This window comes from Leucopleurus acutus (assembly GCF_964270905.1).
Source record: "Leucopleurus acutus genome assembly, chromosome: 15".
In the NCBI taxonomy this organism is placed as follows: domain Eukaryota; kingdom Metazoa; phylum Chordata; class Mammalia; order Artiodactyla; family Delphinidae; genus Leucopleurus; species Leucopleurus acutus.
In genome coordinates, this window is record NC_139157.1 from 71,611,952 (window position 1) to 71,627,090 (window position 15,139).

At 39.7% G+C, this 15,139-nt stretch overlaps 2 protein-coding genes across 2 annotated transcripts in view; both read left to right on the forward strand.

The window, feature by feature from the left end:
* Window positions 1-15,139, forward strand: part of ME1 (malic enzyme 1) — a gene marked incomplete at its 5' end in the record, with an annotated part of 192,052 nt that overhangs the window by 114,881 nt on the left and 62,032 nt on the right. The gene's annotated exons all lie outside the window — the stretch shown is intronic.
* On the forward strand, window positions 12,463-13,741 carry LOC309971892 (splicing factor 3B subunit 4-like; the record flags this gene model as incomplete). The annotated part of the gene is given in 4 exon segments (XM_082855314.1): window positions 12,463-12,549; window positions 12,555-12,875; window positions 12,877-13,659; window positions 13,661-13,741. Coding segments are annotated over 4 exon segments (1,272 nt in total).

Consider the following 15,139-nt stretch of genomic DNA (forward strand, 5'->3'; position numbering starts at 1 on the left):
CTATTTAGGTCTTCTGCCCATTTTTGGATTGGGTTGTTGGTTTAGTTAATATTGAGCTGCATGAGCTGTTTATATATTTTGGAGATTAATCCTTTGTCCATTGATTCGTTTGCAAATATTTTCTCCCATTCTGAGGGTTGTCTTTTGGTCTTGTTTATGGTTTCCTTTGCTGTGCAAAAGCTTTTAAGTTTCATTAGGTCCCATTTGTTTATTTTTGTTTTTATTTTCATTACTCTAGGAGGTGGATCAAAAAACATCTTGCTGTGATTTATGTCAAAGAGTGTTCTTCCTATGTTTTCCTCTAAGAGTTTTAGAGTGTCCAGTCTTACATTTAGGTCTTGAATCCATTTTGAGTTTATTTTTGTGTGTGGTGTTAGGGAGTATTCTAATTTCATTCTTTTACATGTAGCTGTCCAGTTTTCCCATCACCACTTATTGAAGACACTGTGTTTTCTCCACTGTATATCCTTCCCTCCTTTGTCATAGATTAGTTGACCATAGGTACATGGGTTTATCTCTGGGCTTTCTATCCTGTTCCATTGATCTATATTTCTGTTTTTGTGCCAGTACCCTATTGTCTTGATGACTGTAGCTTTGTAGTATAGTCTGAAGTCAGGGAGCCTGATTCCTCCTGGTCCATTTTTTTCCCTCAAGACTGCTTTGGCTATTCGGGGTCTTTTGTGTCTCCATACAAATTTTAAGATTTTTTGTTCTTCCATAAAAAATGCCATTGGTAATTTGATAGGGATTGCATTGAATTTGTAGATTCCTTTGGGTAGTATAGTCATTTTCACAATGTTGGTTCTTCCAATCCAAGAACATGGTATATCTCTCCATCTGTTTGTAGCATCTTTAATTTCTTTCATCAGTGTCTTATAGTATTCTGCATACAGGTCTTTGGTCTCCTTAGGTAGGTTTATTCCTAGGTACGTTATTCTTTTTGTTGCACTGGTAAATGGGAGTGTTTCCTTAATTTCTCTTTCAGATTTTGCATCATTAGTGTATAGGAATGCAAGAGATTTCTGTGCATTAATCTTGTATCCTGCAACTTTGCCAAATTCATTGATTAGCTCTAGTAGTTTTCTGGTGGCAGTTTTTAGGATTCTCTATGTACAGTATCCTGTCATCTGCAAGCAGTGACAGTTTTACTTCTTCTTTTCCAATTTGTATTCCTTTTATTTCTTTTTCTTTTCTGATTGCCGTGGCTAGGACTTCCAAAACTATGTGGAATAATAGTGGTGAGAGTGGACATCCTTATCTTGTTCCTGATCTTAGAGGAAATGGTTTCAGTTTTTCACCATTGAGAATGATGTGCTGTGGGTGTATTGTATATGCCCTTTATTATGTTGAGGAAGGCATGTTCCTTCTATGCCCACTTTCTGGAGAGTTATTATCATAAACGGGTGTTGAATTTTGTCAAAAACTTTTTCTGCATCTACTGAGATGATTATATGGTTTTTATTCTTCAGTTTGTTAATATGTGTATCACATTGATTGATTTGCATATATTGAAAATCCTTGCATCCCTGGGATAAATCCCATTTGATCATGGTGTATGATCCTTTTAATGTGTTGTTGGATTCTGTTTGCTAGTATTTTGTTGAGGATTTTTGCATTTAAATTCATCAGTGATATTCGTCTGTAGTTTTCTTTTTTTGTAGTATCTTTGTCTGGTTTTGGTATCAGGGTGATGGTGGCCTCATAGAGTGAGTTTGGGAGTGTTCCTTCCTCTGCAATTGTTTGGAAGAGTTTGAGAAGGATGGGTGTTAGCTGTTCCCTAAATGTTTGATAGAATTCACCTGTGAAGCCATCTGGTCCTGGACTTTTGTTTGCTGGAAGATATTTTTTTTTTCAGTATGCAAGCCTCTCACTATTGTGGCCTCTCCCGTTGCGGAGCACAGGCTCCAGATGCGCAGGCTCAGCGGCCATGGCTCACGGGCCCAGCCGCTCCGCGGCATGTGGGAACTTCCCGGACCGGGGCATGAACCCGTGTCCCTTGCATCCGCAGGCGGACTCTCAACCACTGCACCACCAGGGAAGCCCCTGTTGGAAGATTTTTAATCACAGTTTCAATTTCATTACTTGTGATTAGTCTGTTTATATTTTCTATTTCTTCCTGAGTCAGTCTTGGAATGTTATCCCTTTCTAAGAATATGTCCATTTCTTCCAGGTTGTCCATTTTATTGGCATAGAGTTGCTTGTAGTAGTCTCTTAGGATGCTTTGTATTTCTGTGGTGTCTGTTGTAACTTCTCCTTTTTCATTTCTAATTTTATTGATTTGAGTCCTCTCCCTCTTTTTCTTGATGAGTCTGGCTAATGGTTTATCAATTTTGTTTATCTTCTCAAAGAACCAGCTTTTAGTTTTATTGATCTTTGCCATTTTTTTCTTTGTTTCTGTTTCATTTATCTCTCCTCTGATCTTTATGATTTCTTTCCTTCTGCTAACTTTGGGTTTTGTTTGTTCTTTCTCTAGTTCCTTTAGGTGTAAGGTTAGTTTGTTTATTTGAGATTTTTCTTGTTTCTTGAGGTAGGCTTTTATAGCTACAATGTTTCCTCTTAGAACTGCTTTTGCTGCATCCCGTAGGTTTTTGATCATCATGTTTTCATTGTCATTTGTCTCTAGGTATTTTTTGATTTCCTCTTCGATTTCCTCAGTGATCTCTTGGTTATTTAGTAACGTATTGTTTAGCCTCCATGTGTTTGTGTTTTTTACATTTTTTTCCCTGTAATTCAATTCTAATCTCATAGCGTTGTGGTCAGAAAAGATGCTTGATATGATTTCGGTGTTCTTAAATTTACTGAGGCTTGATTTGTGACCCAAGATGTGATCTATCCTGGAGACTGTTCCATGCGCACTTGAGAGGAAAGTGTAATCTGCTGTTTTTGGGTGGAATGTCCTATAAATATCAATTAAAGCTATCTGGTCTATTGTGTCATTTAAAGCTTCTGTTTCCTTATTGATTTTCATTTTGTATGATCTGTCCATTGGTGTAAGCGAGGTGTTAAAGTCCCCCACTATTATTGTGTTAATGTTGATTTCCAATTTTATAGCTGTTAGCAGTTTCCTTATGTATTGAGGTGCTCCTATGTTGGGAGCATATATATTTATAATTGCTATATCTTCTTGTTGGATTGATCCCTTGAGCACTGTGTAGTGTCCTTCCTTGTGTCTTGTATCATTCTTTATTTTAAAGTCTATTTTATCTGATATGAGTATTGCTACTCCAGCTTTCTTCTGATTTCCATTTGCATGGAATATCTTTTTCCATCCCCTCACTTCCAGTCTGCATGTGTTCCTAGGTCTGAAGTGGGTCTCTTGTAGACAGCATATATATGGGTCTTGTTTTTGTATCCATTCAGCAAGCCTGTGTCTTTCCACTGGAGCATTTAATCCATTCATGTTTAAGGTAATTATCGATATGTATGTTCCTATGACCATTTTCTTAATTGTTTTGGGTTTGTTTTTGTAGGTCCTTTTCTTCTTTTGTGTTTCCCACTTAGAGAAGTTCCTTTAGCATTTGTTGTAGAGCTGCTTTGGTGGTGCTGAATTCTCTTAGCTTTTGCTTGTCTGTAAAGCTTTTGATTTCTCCATCGAATCTGATTGAGATCCTTGCCAGGTAGAGTAATCTGGGCTGTACGTTCTTCCCTTTCATCACTTTAAGTATATCATGCCACTCCCTTCTGGCTTGTAGAGTTTCTGCTGGGAAGTCAGCTGTTAACCTTATGGGAGTTTCCTTGTATGTTATTTTTGTTTTTCCCTTGCTGCTTTGAATAATTTTTCTTTGTCTTTAATTTTTGCCAATTTGATTACTATGTGTCTTGGCGTGTTTCTCCTTGGGTTTATCCTGTAGGGGACTCGTGACACTTTCTGGACTTGGGTGGCTATTTCCTTTCCCATGGTAGGGAAGTTTTCGACTATAATCTCTTCAGATATTTTCTCTGGTCCTTTCTCTCTCTCTCCTCCTTCTGGGACCCCTATAATGCTAATGTTGTTGCCTTTAATGTTGTCCCAGAGTTTTCTTAGGCTGTCTTCATTTCTTTTCTTTCTTTTTTCTTTATTCTGTTCCACAGCAGTGAATTCCACCATTCTGTCTTCCAGGTGACTTATCCGTTCTTTTGCTTCAGTTATTCTGCTATTGATTCCTTCTGGTGTAGTTTTCATTTCAATTATTGTATTGTTCATCTCTGTTTGTTTGTTCTTTAATTCTTCTAGGTCTTTGTTAATCATTTCTTGCGTCTTCTCGACCTTTGCCTGCATTCTTTTTCTGAGGTCCTGGATCATCTTCACTATCATTATTCTGAATTCTTTTTCTGGAAGGTTGCCTATCCCCACTTAATTTATTTGTTTTTCTGGGGTTTTATCTTGTTCCTTCATCTGGCACATAGCCCTCTGCCTTTTCATCTTGTCTGTCTTTCTGTGAATATCGTTTTTGTTCCACAGGCTACAAGATTGTAGTTCTTCTTGCTTCTGCTGTCTGCCCTGTGGTGGATGGGGCTATCTTAGAGGCTATTGCAGGTTTCCTGATGGCAGGGACTGGTGGTGGGTAGAGCTGACTGTTGCTCTGGTGGGCAGAGCTCAGTAAAACTTTAATCTGCTTGACTGCTGTTGGGTGGGGCTGGGTTCCCTCCCTGTTGGTTGTTTGGCCTGAGGCAACCCAACACTGGAGCTGACCTCGGCTCTTTGATGGGGCTAATGAGAGACTCTGGGAGGGCTCACGCCAAGGAGTACGTCCCAGAACTTCTGCTGCCAGTGCCCTTGTCCCCATGGTGAGCCACAGCCACCCCCGGCCTCTGCAGGAGAGCCTCCAACACTAGCAGGTAGGTCTGCTTCAGTCTCCCCTGGGGTCACTGCTGCTTCCCCTGTGTCCCGATGCGCACACTACTTTGTGTGTGCCCTCCAACAGTGGAGTCTCTGTTTCCCCCAGTCCTGTCGAAGTCCTGCAATCAAATCCCACTAGCCTTCAAAGTGTGTTACTCTAGGAATTCCTCCTCCCTTTGCCGGACCCCCAGATTGGGAAGCCTGACGTGGGGCTCAGAACCTTCACTGCAGTGGTGGACTTCTGTGGTATAAGTGTTCTCCAGTCTGTGAGTCACCCACCCAGCAGTTATGGGATTTGATTTTATTGTGATTGTGCCCCTCCTACCGTCTCATTGTGGCTTCTCCTTTGTCTTTGGATGTGGGGTATCTTTTTTGGTGAGTTCCAGCGTCTTCCTGTCGATGATTGCCCAGCAGCTAGTTGTGATTCTGGTGTTCTCACAAGAGGGAGTGAGAACACGTCCTTCTACTCTTCCATCTTTGTTCCTCCAGTGTCTGTCATACACTTCTTGACTATTCTTTTCTTTTTCTCTGTTTGCATTTCCGTTTTGGAAGTTTCTGTTGACACTTTTTCATGCTCATGAATTCTTTCCTCCTGCATATCTAGTTTACTGATGAGCCCATCAAATGCAATCTGCATTTGAATTACTATGATTTTGATTTCAAGCTTTTCTTTTGACCCTTTCTTAGAGTTTCCCTCTTTCCACTTATATTACCCATATGTCCTTGCATGTTGTCTGCTTTTTCTATTAGACCCATTAGCATTATTAACTATAGTTGTTTTAGGTTCCTGGTCTGATTATTCCAAAATCCCTACCATAGCTGAATCTCATTCTGATGCTCGCTTTGCATTTTTTACCTTTGATCATGCCTTGTAATTTTTTGTTGAAAGCTGAGCATGATGTTTGGGCTGTAGTTGGAGCGTTGCTCCTGGCCTTCTGTTCCTGGTAGGCTGGTGTTCTCTGTGTTTGCTCCAGTTTTCAGGGCAGCAGGATTAGGCTAAGAAGAGTTATTAATTTTGAGTTTGTTCAGCTTTTTTCTTGTAATGACTGAAGTGCCGACTTTCAAGCTGTTTGCATGTCAGACTGGAAACCTTGACCCCCGATTCAGAAGCCTGGGTTGCAGATGGCAGGAGGTCCAAGAAGAAGAGGAAGCTTTCGGGCACACTAAGTTAAAATTCTAAATCTTATTTTTGTTTTCAGTTTTCGTTTGACAGTCCAGACTATGATCTTGCCCCATCATGTCCTGTATGAACCTTTCTCCTTGTATTACCTTAAATTCCATAGTCTTCTAACTTTTCTGACACAAGCCCAGTTGAGCCTTTGCTAACATACTGTGAGCATTGGTTTTCAGGTGTATTTTCTGCTAATGTAGAGTGACTGGTTGATGCTGATTAAAGTGTGGGAGGTAAGCCTGTTGGGAGATTTATACTCAGATTCCAAAAACCATTGAATTTCACCCAGTGTTTAAAAAATTGTAGTAGTTAAGTGGTAGGCATTACACATCTTGGCTCTTACAGTTAGTGAATTTAAGAATATAAATATTCTGTTTACAAAAGACAATGTAAATGGCTGGGCTTATTGTAATGATTTAGTTCACAAAATATATTAAAAGCTGTATTTCAGAGAATGTTTATTGCTGTATTTTCATCTAAAGGAATTCATCTCTTAAGTATTTCTTTGAGGTGGGATTCATTTTTATTTAAAACAGTTTATTTAAAAACAGATGACTCCCTGTCTTAGGACTTAATGCACTGGAATTCCTTCTAAAAATGTTTACTTTCTTAACTGTTTGTAGTAGAGCTAAAGAATTGTAACATGTAAGTTAGACATTTTTAGAATTAGTCTCTTTCCTGTGGCCGTTTGTTAATAGATATCTGCTAATAGGTAGAACTTCTTGCAGGTAATAAATTAATAAAAATGTACTTTCCATCCTTTTTTCTTTTTAATTTAACTGTGGACATGAGCACTTATCAGTACCATAAGAGAAATCAAAATGGAAATTTAAAAAGTCAGGTAATATGCATAAAATAACTTTATGTTCTTCTTTTCCATATTTCCGTGTTAGCAGAGCATTGAGAAACACCAATATTTGAGTATTATTAGCACAGTAGAGGAAAGGAGACAGGTGCTGGAAAGGTAGCTGTGAGGCTAAGGATAAGCGTTACAGGAACGAGGGGTCAATGGGGCCAAACACAGCAGTGAATCAAGCAAGGTAAGGATTAAAATTTTTCCACTGAAAATTTCCCTTTTTTTAAATTATAAAAATAGGACACTTGACATGAAGGGATTAGCAGGCACTTAACCGAATGAGGTCACTAGGGCACACATGGGAGTATAGTTAGAAAGCTTTGGCAGAATAAGACTTAACTGAAGCAGCAGAGATGGTATCATATCACTTTCATTCCATAACATAGAACATGAAGTGGATTCTTGTCAGCAGGCATAATTTTTCTTCCAAAAGTCATAGCTGATGTTACCTGATTTGGCACTGGAAAACCAGTCGTCTGAATATTTTAGGATAATTGAGTAGAAGGCAAAATCAAGCTTTTTTTTTTTAACCTCTATCTTTTTTAGGTAAAAATGCTTCATCATAGAAGGCAAACTTGTTTGCAATCATAGAATGTTATTTTTGATTGTAGAATAAGACAACTTTTAGGATTTTTGTTGAAAATATAAGTTTTGATTTGAGATGCTTGATTGTTTTATGGCTTTTAAAATATCTTGTTAAAAATTTGTAACAATGGAAAACTTGAAGAGCAGTCTTCAAGGTTCCAAGGTTCTTATGAATCCAAGCTAGAAAAAAAATAGTATTCCCATATAATGTATTTAGTCACTGTTTATATTTAACTGTGGTTTTGCAAAAGATTAGCTCATAAAAACATTAAAACTTTCTTACTTTTTATCTTAAAAGAGATCATTTGAAACTCATTTTAGAAATGAATATTGCAGCTTTATATCTTATCTTTTGCCTTTATTCTGAGGAGCTATTAGTTGCTTTCATAGAATTAGTCTACATCTAAAGATTAATTCTGTAAAGAGGTAAATATCAGTATAAACTATAGATATATAAAATTATTTGCATATAGATATGCTAAATATACACCTGCTAAACCTGTCAGTAGGGACTGATTCTGTAAATGCCTGATGTATATGTCCTCAGTTTTAGAGAAAAGCTTCATCTTGATTTTAGTTGTATGAATCTAATCCTTGGATTTAGGGAGCTGGCTAGAGTAAGTAGCTGACAGCTTTTCTTTTCCAATGACCCCTGAAAGGTAATTCCCCTATACCCTACAGCTTCCCCTATACATGGAACCGTAGGAGTATTTGAAAGCATAATATGTAAGTCTCTCCAACTTTAATCCTGATAACCTTTGTTCCACTTTCTCCCATTTCAGATTGTTTTTAAAAATCGTCATACTCTTCTGTATTCTATACTAGAATATTGTGTTTAGATACAATTAAAGTATGTTATACACAAATTATCTTCGATAACATTGGAAATTGATAACATTTTAAAATTTGACACAACAATGTGAAGTTTAAGGTAGTGCCAGGAAAAAATCCTTCTCTTTGTTAGGATTTCATGGCAATGTTAAGACTTCTTCTATGCCATTGTTTTAAGAAGTATCAAAGATACTTCATATTCATAACTCTAGGGTCCTTTTAGTCTATCTGATGAGTTGGTTTAAGGATGTCCATGTTTTTAAATGTTGTCCTTACTGCCTATATTGTGATTATGAAGTTGAAATTTTTTACTTAAAGTTATAACCTCCAGTCTGCTAACATTCCATGTTGTCTTTACATTTGCTTGGTATGTGGAGAATTTGGAATGTCTCATAGTTGATACTTCGCTTACAACCAGCACTGCTCTGAATCTGTTTTCTCTTTTATTGAAAAATTTCTTCTTAACTTGGGGTATGAAAATATAAATGTTACCCTTTTTTCCGGATACCACAGAACCCACAAAATGTTATTGTTGTCAGCTTACGGGAAAACTAGGTGACTAATCCAGCTCATATGAGCGAGAAGAGCAGGGGCTTCTTCACTCCACATATGCTTATGATTTAAGCGTTGCCAACTTTCAGAAAACCGGTTGCAGCCTCCATGTGACTCAGTTGTAGCCACGTTCTCCTCTCTTCCGCTAAACCGCTGTATACCTCTTTTCTCTTCTGATCTGGTAGAGTCACCCCTGGGAAAAGAAAACTTGGTGCATTCATGAAACTATGTCGATAAATTGTCAGTTGACTTACTTCCTTTAAAAATTTTTATCCCTTTTGAATTTTGTGGAACTTTGTGAAGTTTCTTACTATTTAATAAGCCTACCTTTGAAAAGAGTTAGAGCTATACCAATAAATAATCTTGAAATAGGAATTTCCACCAATCACGTGCCCATTCCTTCTTAAGACCTTCTTATTTTGTATTACCAGAAAGTAAAAGGTCCTTTCCTGAAATTTTGTGTGGGGTCCCTTGTTAGATTTTTTTTTTTTTAATTTCTTAGCCTAGCCACAACCTTTGCTTCATTTGAAATTAACTCAGTGTTTTGGCATTGATGATACATATACCTTGTTTGGATTTTTAAAATTTCCCCTCCAAAAAAATGGCATCCCTATTCTTTTTACCAGTATAGAACAATAATTACCTCTTACATGTTTTGATCTTTATTATAAACTGTTGAACAACGTGGAAACTTTCTTATCCTATTTTAAGAGTTGCATGGGTAGGTCCTTCGGTATTCTTATCAACTCTTTTTGGGCCATGAAGAGGTATTTTTTTAGTTAAATAAGAATGATAAATTTACATATTGAGATTATGCATCTTCTCAGAGATCATTAGTTTATAATAGTGTGTTAAAGTTCTGAGAACTCAAGAGCTGAGTGAAGAGACCTGTTTTGTTTTACCTAGTGTTTATCAAAACCCAAGTGCAAGAGTTGCTGTTTTTGCAAACTTCCTATTAACGTACTGTAGCACAAGGTTCTGAGGAGCCCAGGTTCTCAGATGTTCCTAATCATTAGAGTAGTGATCACTTTCGCAGAAGACAGTGTAATGGTTAAATGAGATTTGTCCTACATACAGATCAAGCTTTTATTTTATTCTGAGGGAATTCTAGGGAGAAGAGGGATTTTGATCACTCACCTGGAAATCTGGAACCTAATCTGTTCTGTAGTTTAGCTAACAACTACAATAAGAAATGAAGAGTGGTGATTTAGAAGATAAGGTATAGTATGTAAGAGCAGATATAGCCTGGTTAAAAGTATATTTTAATAGTACGTATGTCTTAGAAAATGCAATAGGAATTTATTATGCAGATCGATCAAAGTATGGTAATGTCACTCATTTTACTGACAAGATAGTGCATATCTTTTTCTCTTTCTACCACTTGCTCTAGCACTGTTATATATTTTTTTCCGTCTTTATTGGAGTATAATTGCTTTGCAGTGGTGTGTTAGTTTCTGCTTTATAACAAAGTGAATCAGTTATACATACACATATGTTCCCATATCTCTTTCCCTTGTGTCTCCCTCCCTTCCACCCTCTAGCATTGTTTTTCATTCCATTGGATGGATAAAGTATGGGATATATGATCTATTGGCACAAATGTATTACAGAGGTCAGTAGGCCCGGACTTCTGGGTATATATTTCATCCAGGGTTTTGGAACAATACAGGTTTATTTTTCTTGCTCTGGAGAAATATAGAATTTTGGAATGAGACAGAAAAAATATTTCAAAAGGTTAATGGAGACTTTTATTTTTACAAGCATTTACTTATTCAGAAGTTTATATTTGGCCAAACTCCTAGTCTTAAAACCGAAGATAGGGAATAGAATCTCATTACAATAAATGTTTGACTGGGTCATTCTTAAAGACTTAATGTTCCTCCGAATTCTCATTCTCCTCGTCTCTGAGGACAAGAGTGCAGGAAGAATGCATTAGTTACTACACTTCTTTCCCGATCTTTCTTCGTAGATAGATATCATTTTGACCTCGAATTATTGTAAATTTTAGAAAGTTATTGATGAAAAAAGAGGGAACTGGTGTGTATTTCTGGGAAAATAATTTTAGGGGAAAAAAGCCAATCTAAAAAAGAATACCAGCTATGTTTTGACTTCTGCATTATCTTGGAAACAATTTATGATATTGTTTAACTGATTCTTAGTATCTCCCTTTAAGTAAACTAATACAACACTCTCAAGATTTGTGGACTATGAAATCCAAATATATGATACTCTTTTATTAGAGAGAAGACAATTGATCAAAGCCTCCCAAGAATGTTTCTCAAGTTTTACGGTTTGTATTCTTTAATGTTACTTGTCTGTGTATTTTATTATAAGCAAAAAAAAGAAAAAAAAAAATCAAAACACAAATGGTAGAGGAACAAGTTTTAGAATATAGATTAATCATTGACAAAGAGAATCGGGCTGGAACTATTTATCATCACTGAGTATTTTATTTGAGATGACCCTGCCTTTACCCACATGTTAGAATAACACCTATATAAATATACACACATATCTAAGGAAAGGACCAGTAAATTGTTCCCAGATCGTTGTTTACTGAATCATGGTTTCATATATCCCCAAGCCTAATCACAGCTCTTGTGATAGATAAGGAACTCACACTTGGTGAACAAAAACTAATATTTAGTGAATGCTTATCGTGTGTCAGAGATCGTTCCATCCAAGGGCTTGTATTAATTTAATCACACCTATGAGGTAAGTGCTATTATTATTCCCATTTTAAAGATGAGGAAGCTGAGGTGTAGGGAAATAAATAACCTGTCCAATGTCCAGAGGTGTTAAGACGTAGAGCTGGGATGTAAATTCAAGCCATTTAATTCAGTAGAGGCTTGAGCTCTGATCTACTCCATCAAGATATCAGTTTGAGTTTTCCATAATGCAGTTCCTGAGATGGAGGTGAAATAGGAGGAGTATATTGTGGGTAATGCCTGTGAAACTGGGAGGGAGAAGGATTGGGCGGGAAAAGCCTTCAGACCAGTGCACATCTGGGAAGCAGAACTGGACAGAGAACGCCTCGGACTGTAATATATATCTGACAAAGTCTCAGCCAGCGCAGTGGGAGCCGCAGAGCAGAGATTGCTTGTTCAGTGAGTTCCGCGTTGAGTGGAAACGGCCAGCCCCTAGTCCTACTGCCGTGCTCTGTCATTGACTGGGGACTCCTCGGGAAGAGCATGGCCTGAACGGAATGCTGCGGCCCGTCTTAAAGCTGTGGCTGGAGACAGTTATCTGACTGCGCTCCTACGCAAGTTCCTTCTTGAAGGGCAGTCCAAGCAGCACGTTTCCACGGTTGCCCGACATCACCCTGTCACCTCACAGATACCAAATGCCATTTCACATCCATTAGATGGGCAGACAGTGCCACACGCTTGGGAGGCTGTAGATGAATACGTCTACTGCTCGCAGGAGTGTAAATTCATGAAACACTTCGGCAATATAATATGTAAGATCATCTGATCGTAACCTACTGCACAGCACTTGCACCCCAGAGAAACTCCTTCACGAGGAGACACGTACAGAAATGTTCACAGCAGCAGCGTTTGTAGTGGTGATAAATTGGAAGCAATCTAAATGTCCGTCAACAAGAGGATTGATCGATCGTTGTCTGGAGACGGCGGGAGTTCTTTCGCCATGGCGGCCGGGCCGATCTCCGAGCGGAACCAGGATGCCACTGTGTATGTGGGGGGCCTCGATGAGAAGGTTAGCGAACCACTGCTGTGGAGCTATTTCTCCAGGCAGGGCCAGTAGTCAACACCCACATGCCAAAGGAGAGAGTCGCTGGTCAGCACCAAGGCTATGGCTTTGTGGAATTCTTGAGTGAGGAAGATGCTGACTATACCATTAAGATCGTGAACATGATCAGACTCTATGGGAAACCAATACGGGTGAACAAGGCATCAGCTCACGACAAAAACCTGGATGTGGGGGCCAACATTTTCATTGGGAACCTGGACCCAGAGATCGATGAGAAGTTGCTTTATGATACTTTTAGCGCCTTTGGGGTCATCTTACAAACCCCCAAGATTATGTGGGACCCTGACACAGGCAGGCAACTCCAAAGGTTATGCCTTTATTAATTTTGCTTCATCTGATGCTTCGGATGCAGCGATTGAGGCCATGAATGGGCAGTACCTCTGTAACCGCCCAATCACCGTGTCCTGTGCTTTCAAGAAGGACTCCAAAGGTGAACGCCATGGCTCAGCCGCTGAACGACTTCTGGCAGCACAGAACCCACTCTCCCAGGCTGACCGCCCTCATCAGCTGTTTGCAGATGCACCCCCTCCACCCTCTGCTCCGAATCCTGTGGTATCATCACTGGGATCTGGGCTTCCTCCACCAGGCATGCGTCCTCCTGGCTCCTTTCCACCACCAGTACTGCCTCCTGGAGCCCTTCCACCTGGGATACCCCCAGCCATGCCCCCACCACCTATGCCTCCTGGAGCTGGAGGACATGGCCCCCCATCAGCAGGAACCCCAGGGGCTGGACATCCTGGACATGGACACTCACATCCTCACCCATTCCCACCGGGTGGGATGCCCCATCCAGGGATGTCTCAGATGCAGCTGGCCCACCATGGCCCTCATGGCTTAGGACACCCCCATGCTGGGCCCCCTGGCTCTGGGGGGCAGCCACCACCCCGACCACCGCCTGGAATGCCTCATCCTGGACCTCCTCCAATGGGCATGCCCCCCCGAGGGCCTCCGTTCAGCTCTCCCATGGGTCACCCAGGTCCTATGTCTCCGCATGGTATGCGTGGACCTCCTCCACTGCTGCCCCCTCATGGATACACTGGCCCTCCACGACCTCCACCCTACGGCTACCAGCGGGGGCCCCCTCCCTCCACCCAGACCCACTCCCCGGCCTCCAGTTCCCCCTCGAGGCCCACTTCGAGGCCCTCTCCCTCAGTGATTTCTCATTGCCTTTCCTCTTGTTATAGCCTCCCAATATCTGTTCCCTTCCTTGGACCAATCAGAGTTGCTGTAGCTCCCAGGGGCTAAGGTGCTAATCCCTCCCAGGCCTCCTTTTGTAAGTGTAATTTCTTTCACAGGAGGTTTTATTTTTTTCTGTGTCAGTCCGAAGTGTTTTGCAAATGCACAGAGAAAATAAAACTAAACTCCTTGTTTAAAAAAAAAACAAAACAGAGGATTGATCATTTGTGCCGTATATATACACACATGTATAGAGAGTTTGCAGTATTGTACAGTACATAAAAATGGAATGAACCAGTGTTTCGTATGTCCACATGAATATATCTAAGAACCAGAGAATTAAGGGAAAAATTCCAAAAGGAGACATTTTAACTCAGCCTGAGCTCTTAATCATGGCACCCATACTGTCATTTCACAAGGATCAGATACCATTCAACATCCATCAGATTCATATATAGTTATCCACGTACATAAAGTTTAAAGGCAATGTCATGTTTGCTTTTGGATATTATACATTTGTAGTAAAGGTGTAGCATGCCTGGGAATGATGAACATCAAATTTAGGCGAGTGGTTACCTGAGGGAAGTAGGATCAAGGAGGGGCACAGGGAGTTTCAAGTGATGTGTGACCTTTTTGTGGTCTGAAATAAAGATGGCATAATGTTGATATTTCACAGAATCATGTAGTGGAACACATGGATGTTAGTGAATGTTCTCTAATGCTTTTCTGTGTGGTTAAAATGTTTTGTTAATAGATAGGTGGGTATTTAGTAGTGAAACCATAGGTGTGCATCTAAAACTTACTTTCAGGGCTTCCCTGGTGGCGCGGTGGTTGAGAGTCCGCCTGCCGATGCAGGGGACACGGGTTCGTGCCCCGGTCTGGGAAGATCCCACATGCCGCAGACGGCTAGGCCCCTGAGCCGTGGCTGCTGAGCCTGCGCGTCCAGAGCCTGTGCTCCGCAATGGGAGAGGCCACAACAGTGAGAGGCCCTCGTACCATTTAAAAAAAACAAACCAACAACAACAAAAAAACACCTTACTTTCACATGCAGGCATCCTATCTACAGATCCAAATAAAATAATCCATTCAAGGAAGATCAATGCCATTTCACTGAAATCCTTTGTTAAAAAGTTTTATGACATAAAAACGTAAATCTATTTTTTAAAAAATCTTTGCCTGGCAGGCTTTTTATAGAAATTAACAAAATGGTTCAAAATGTTTATGGAAATATAAAGGACCTAGAATAGCTAAAACAATTTTGAAAAAAAAGAATAAAGTTGGAGGACTTATACTCCTTGATTCTAAGACTTAAACTGCAGTAAACCAAGATAGTGTGATATTGGTGTAAGACAGTAGAACAATAAAGCAGAATAGATCA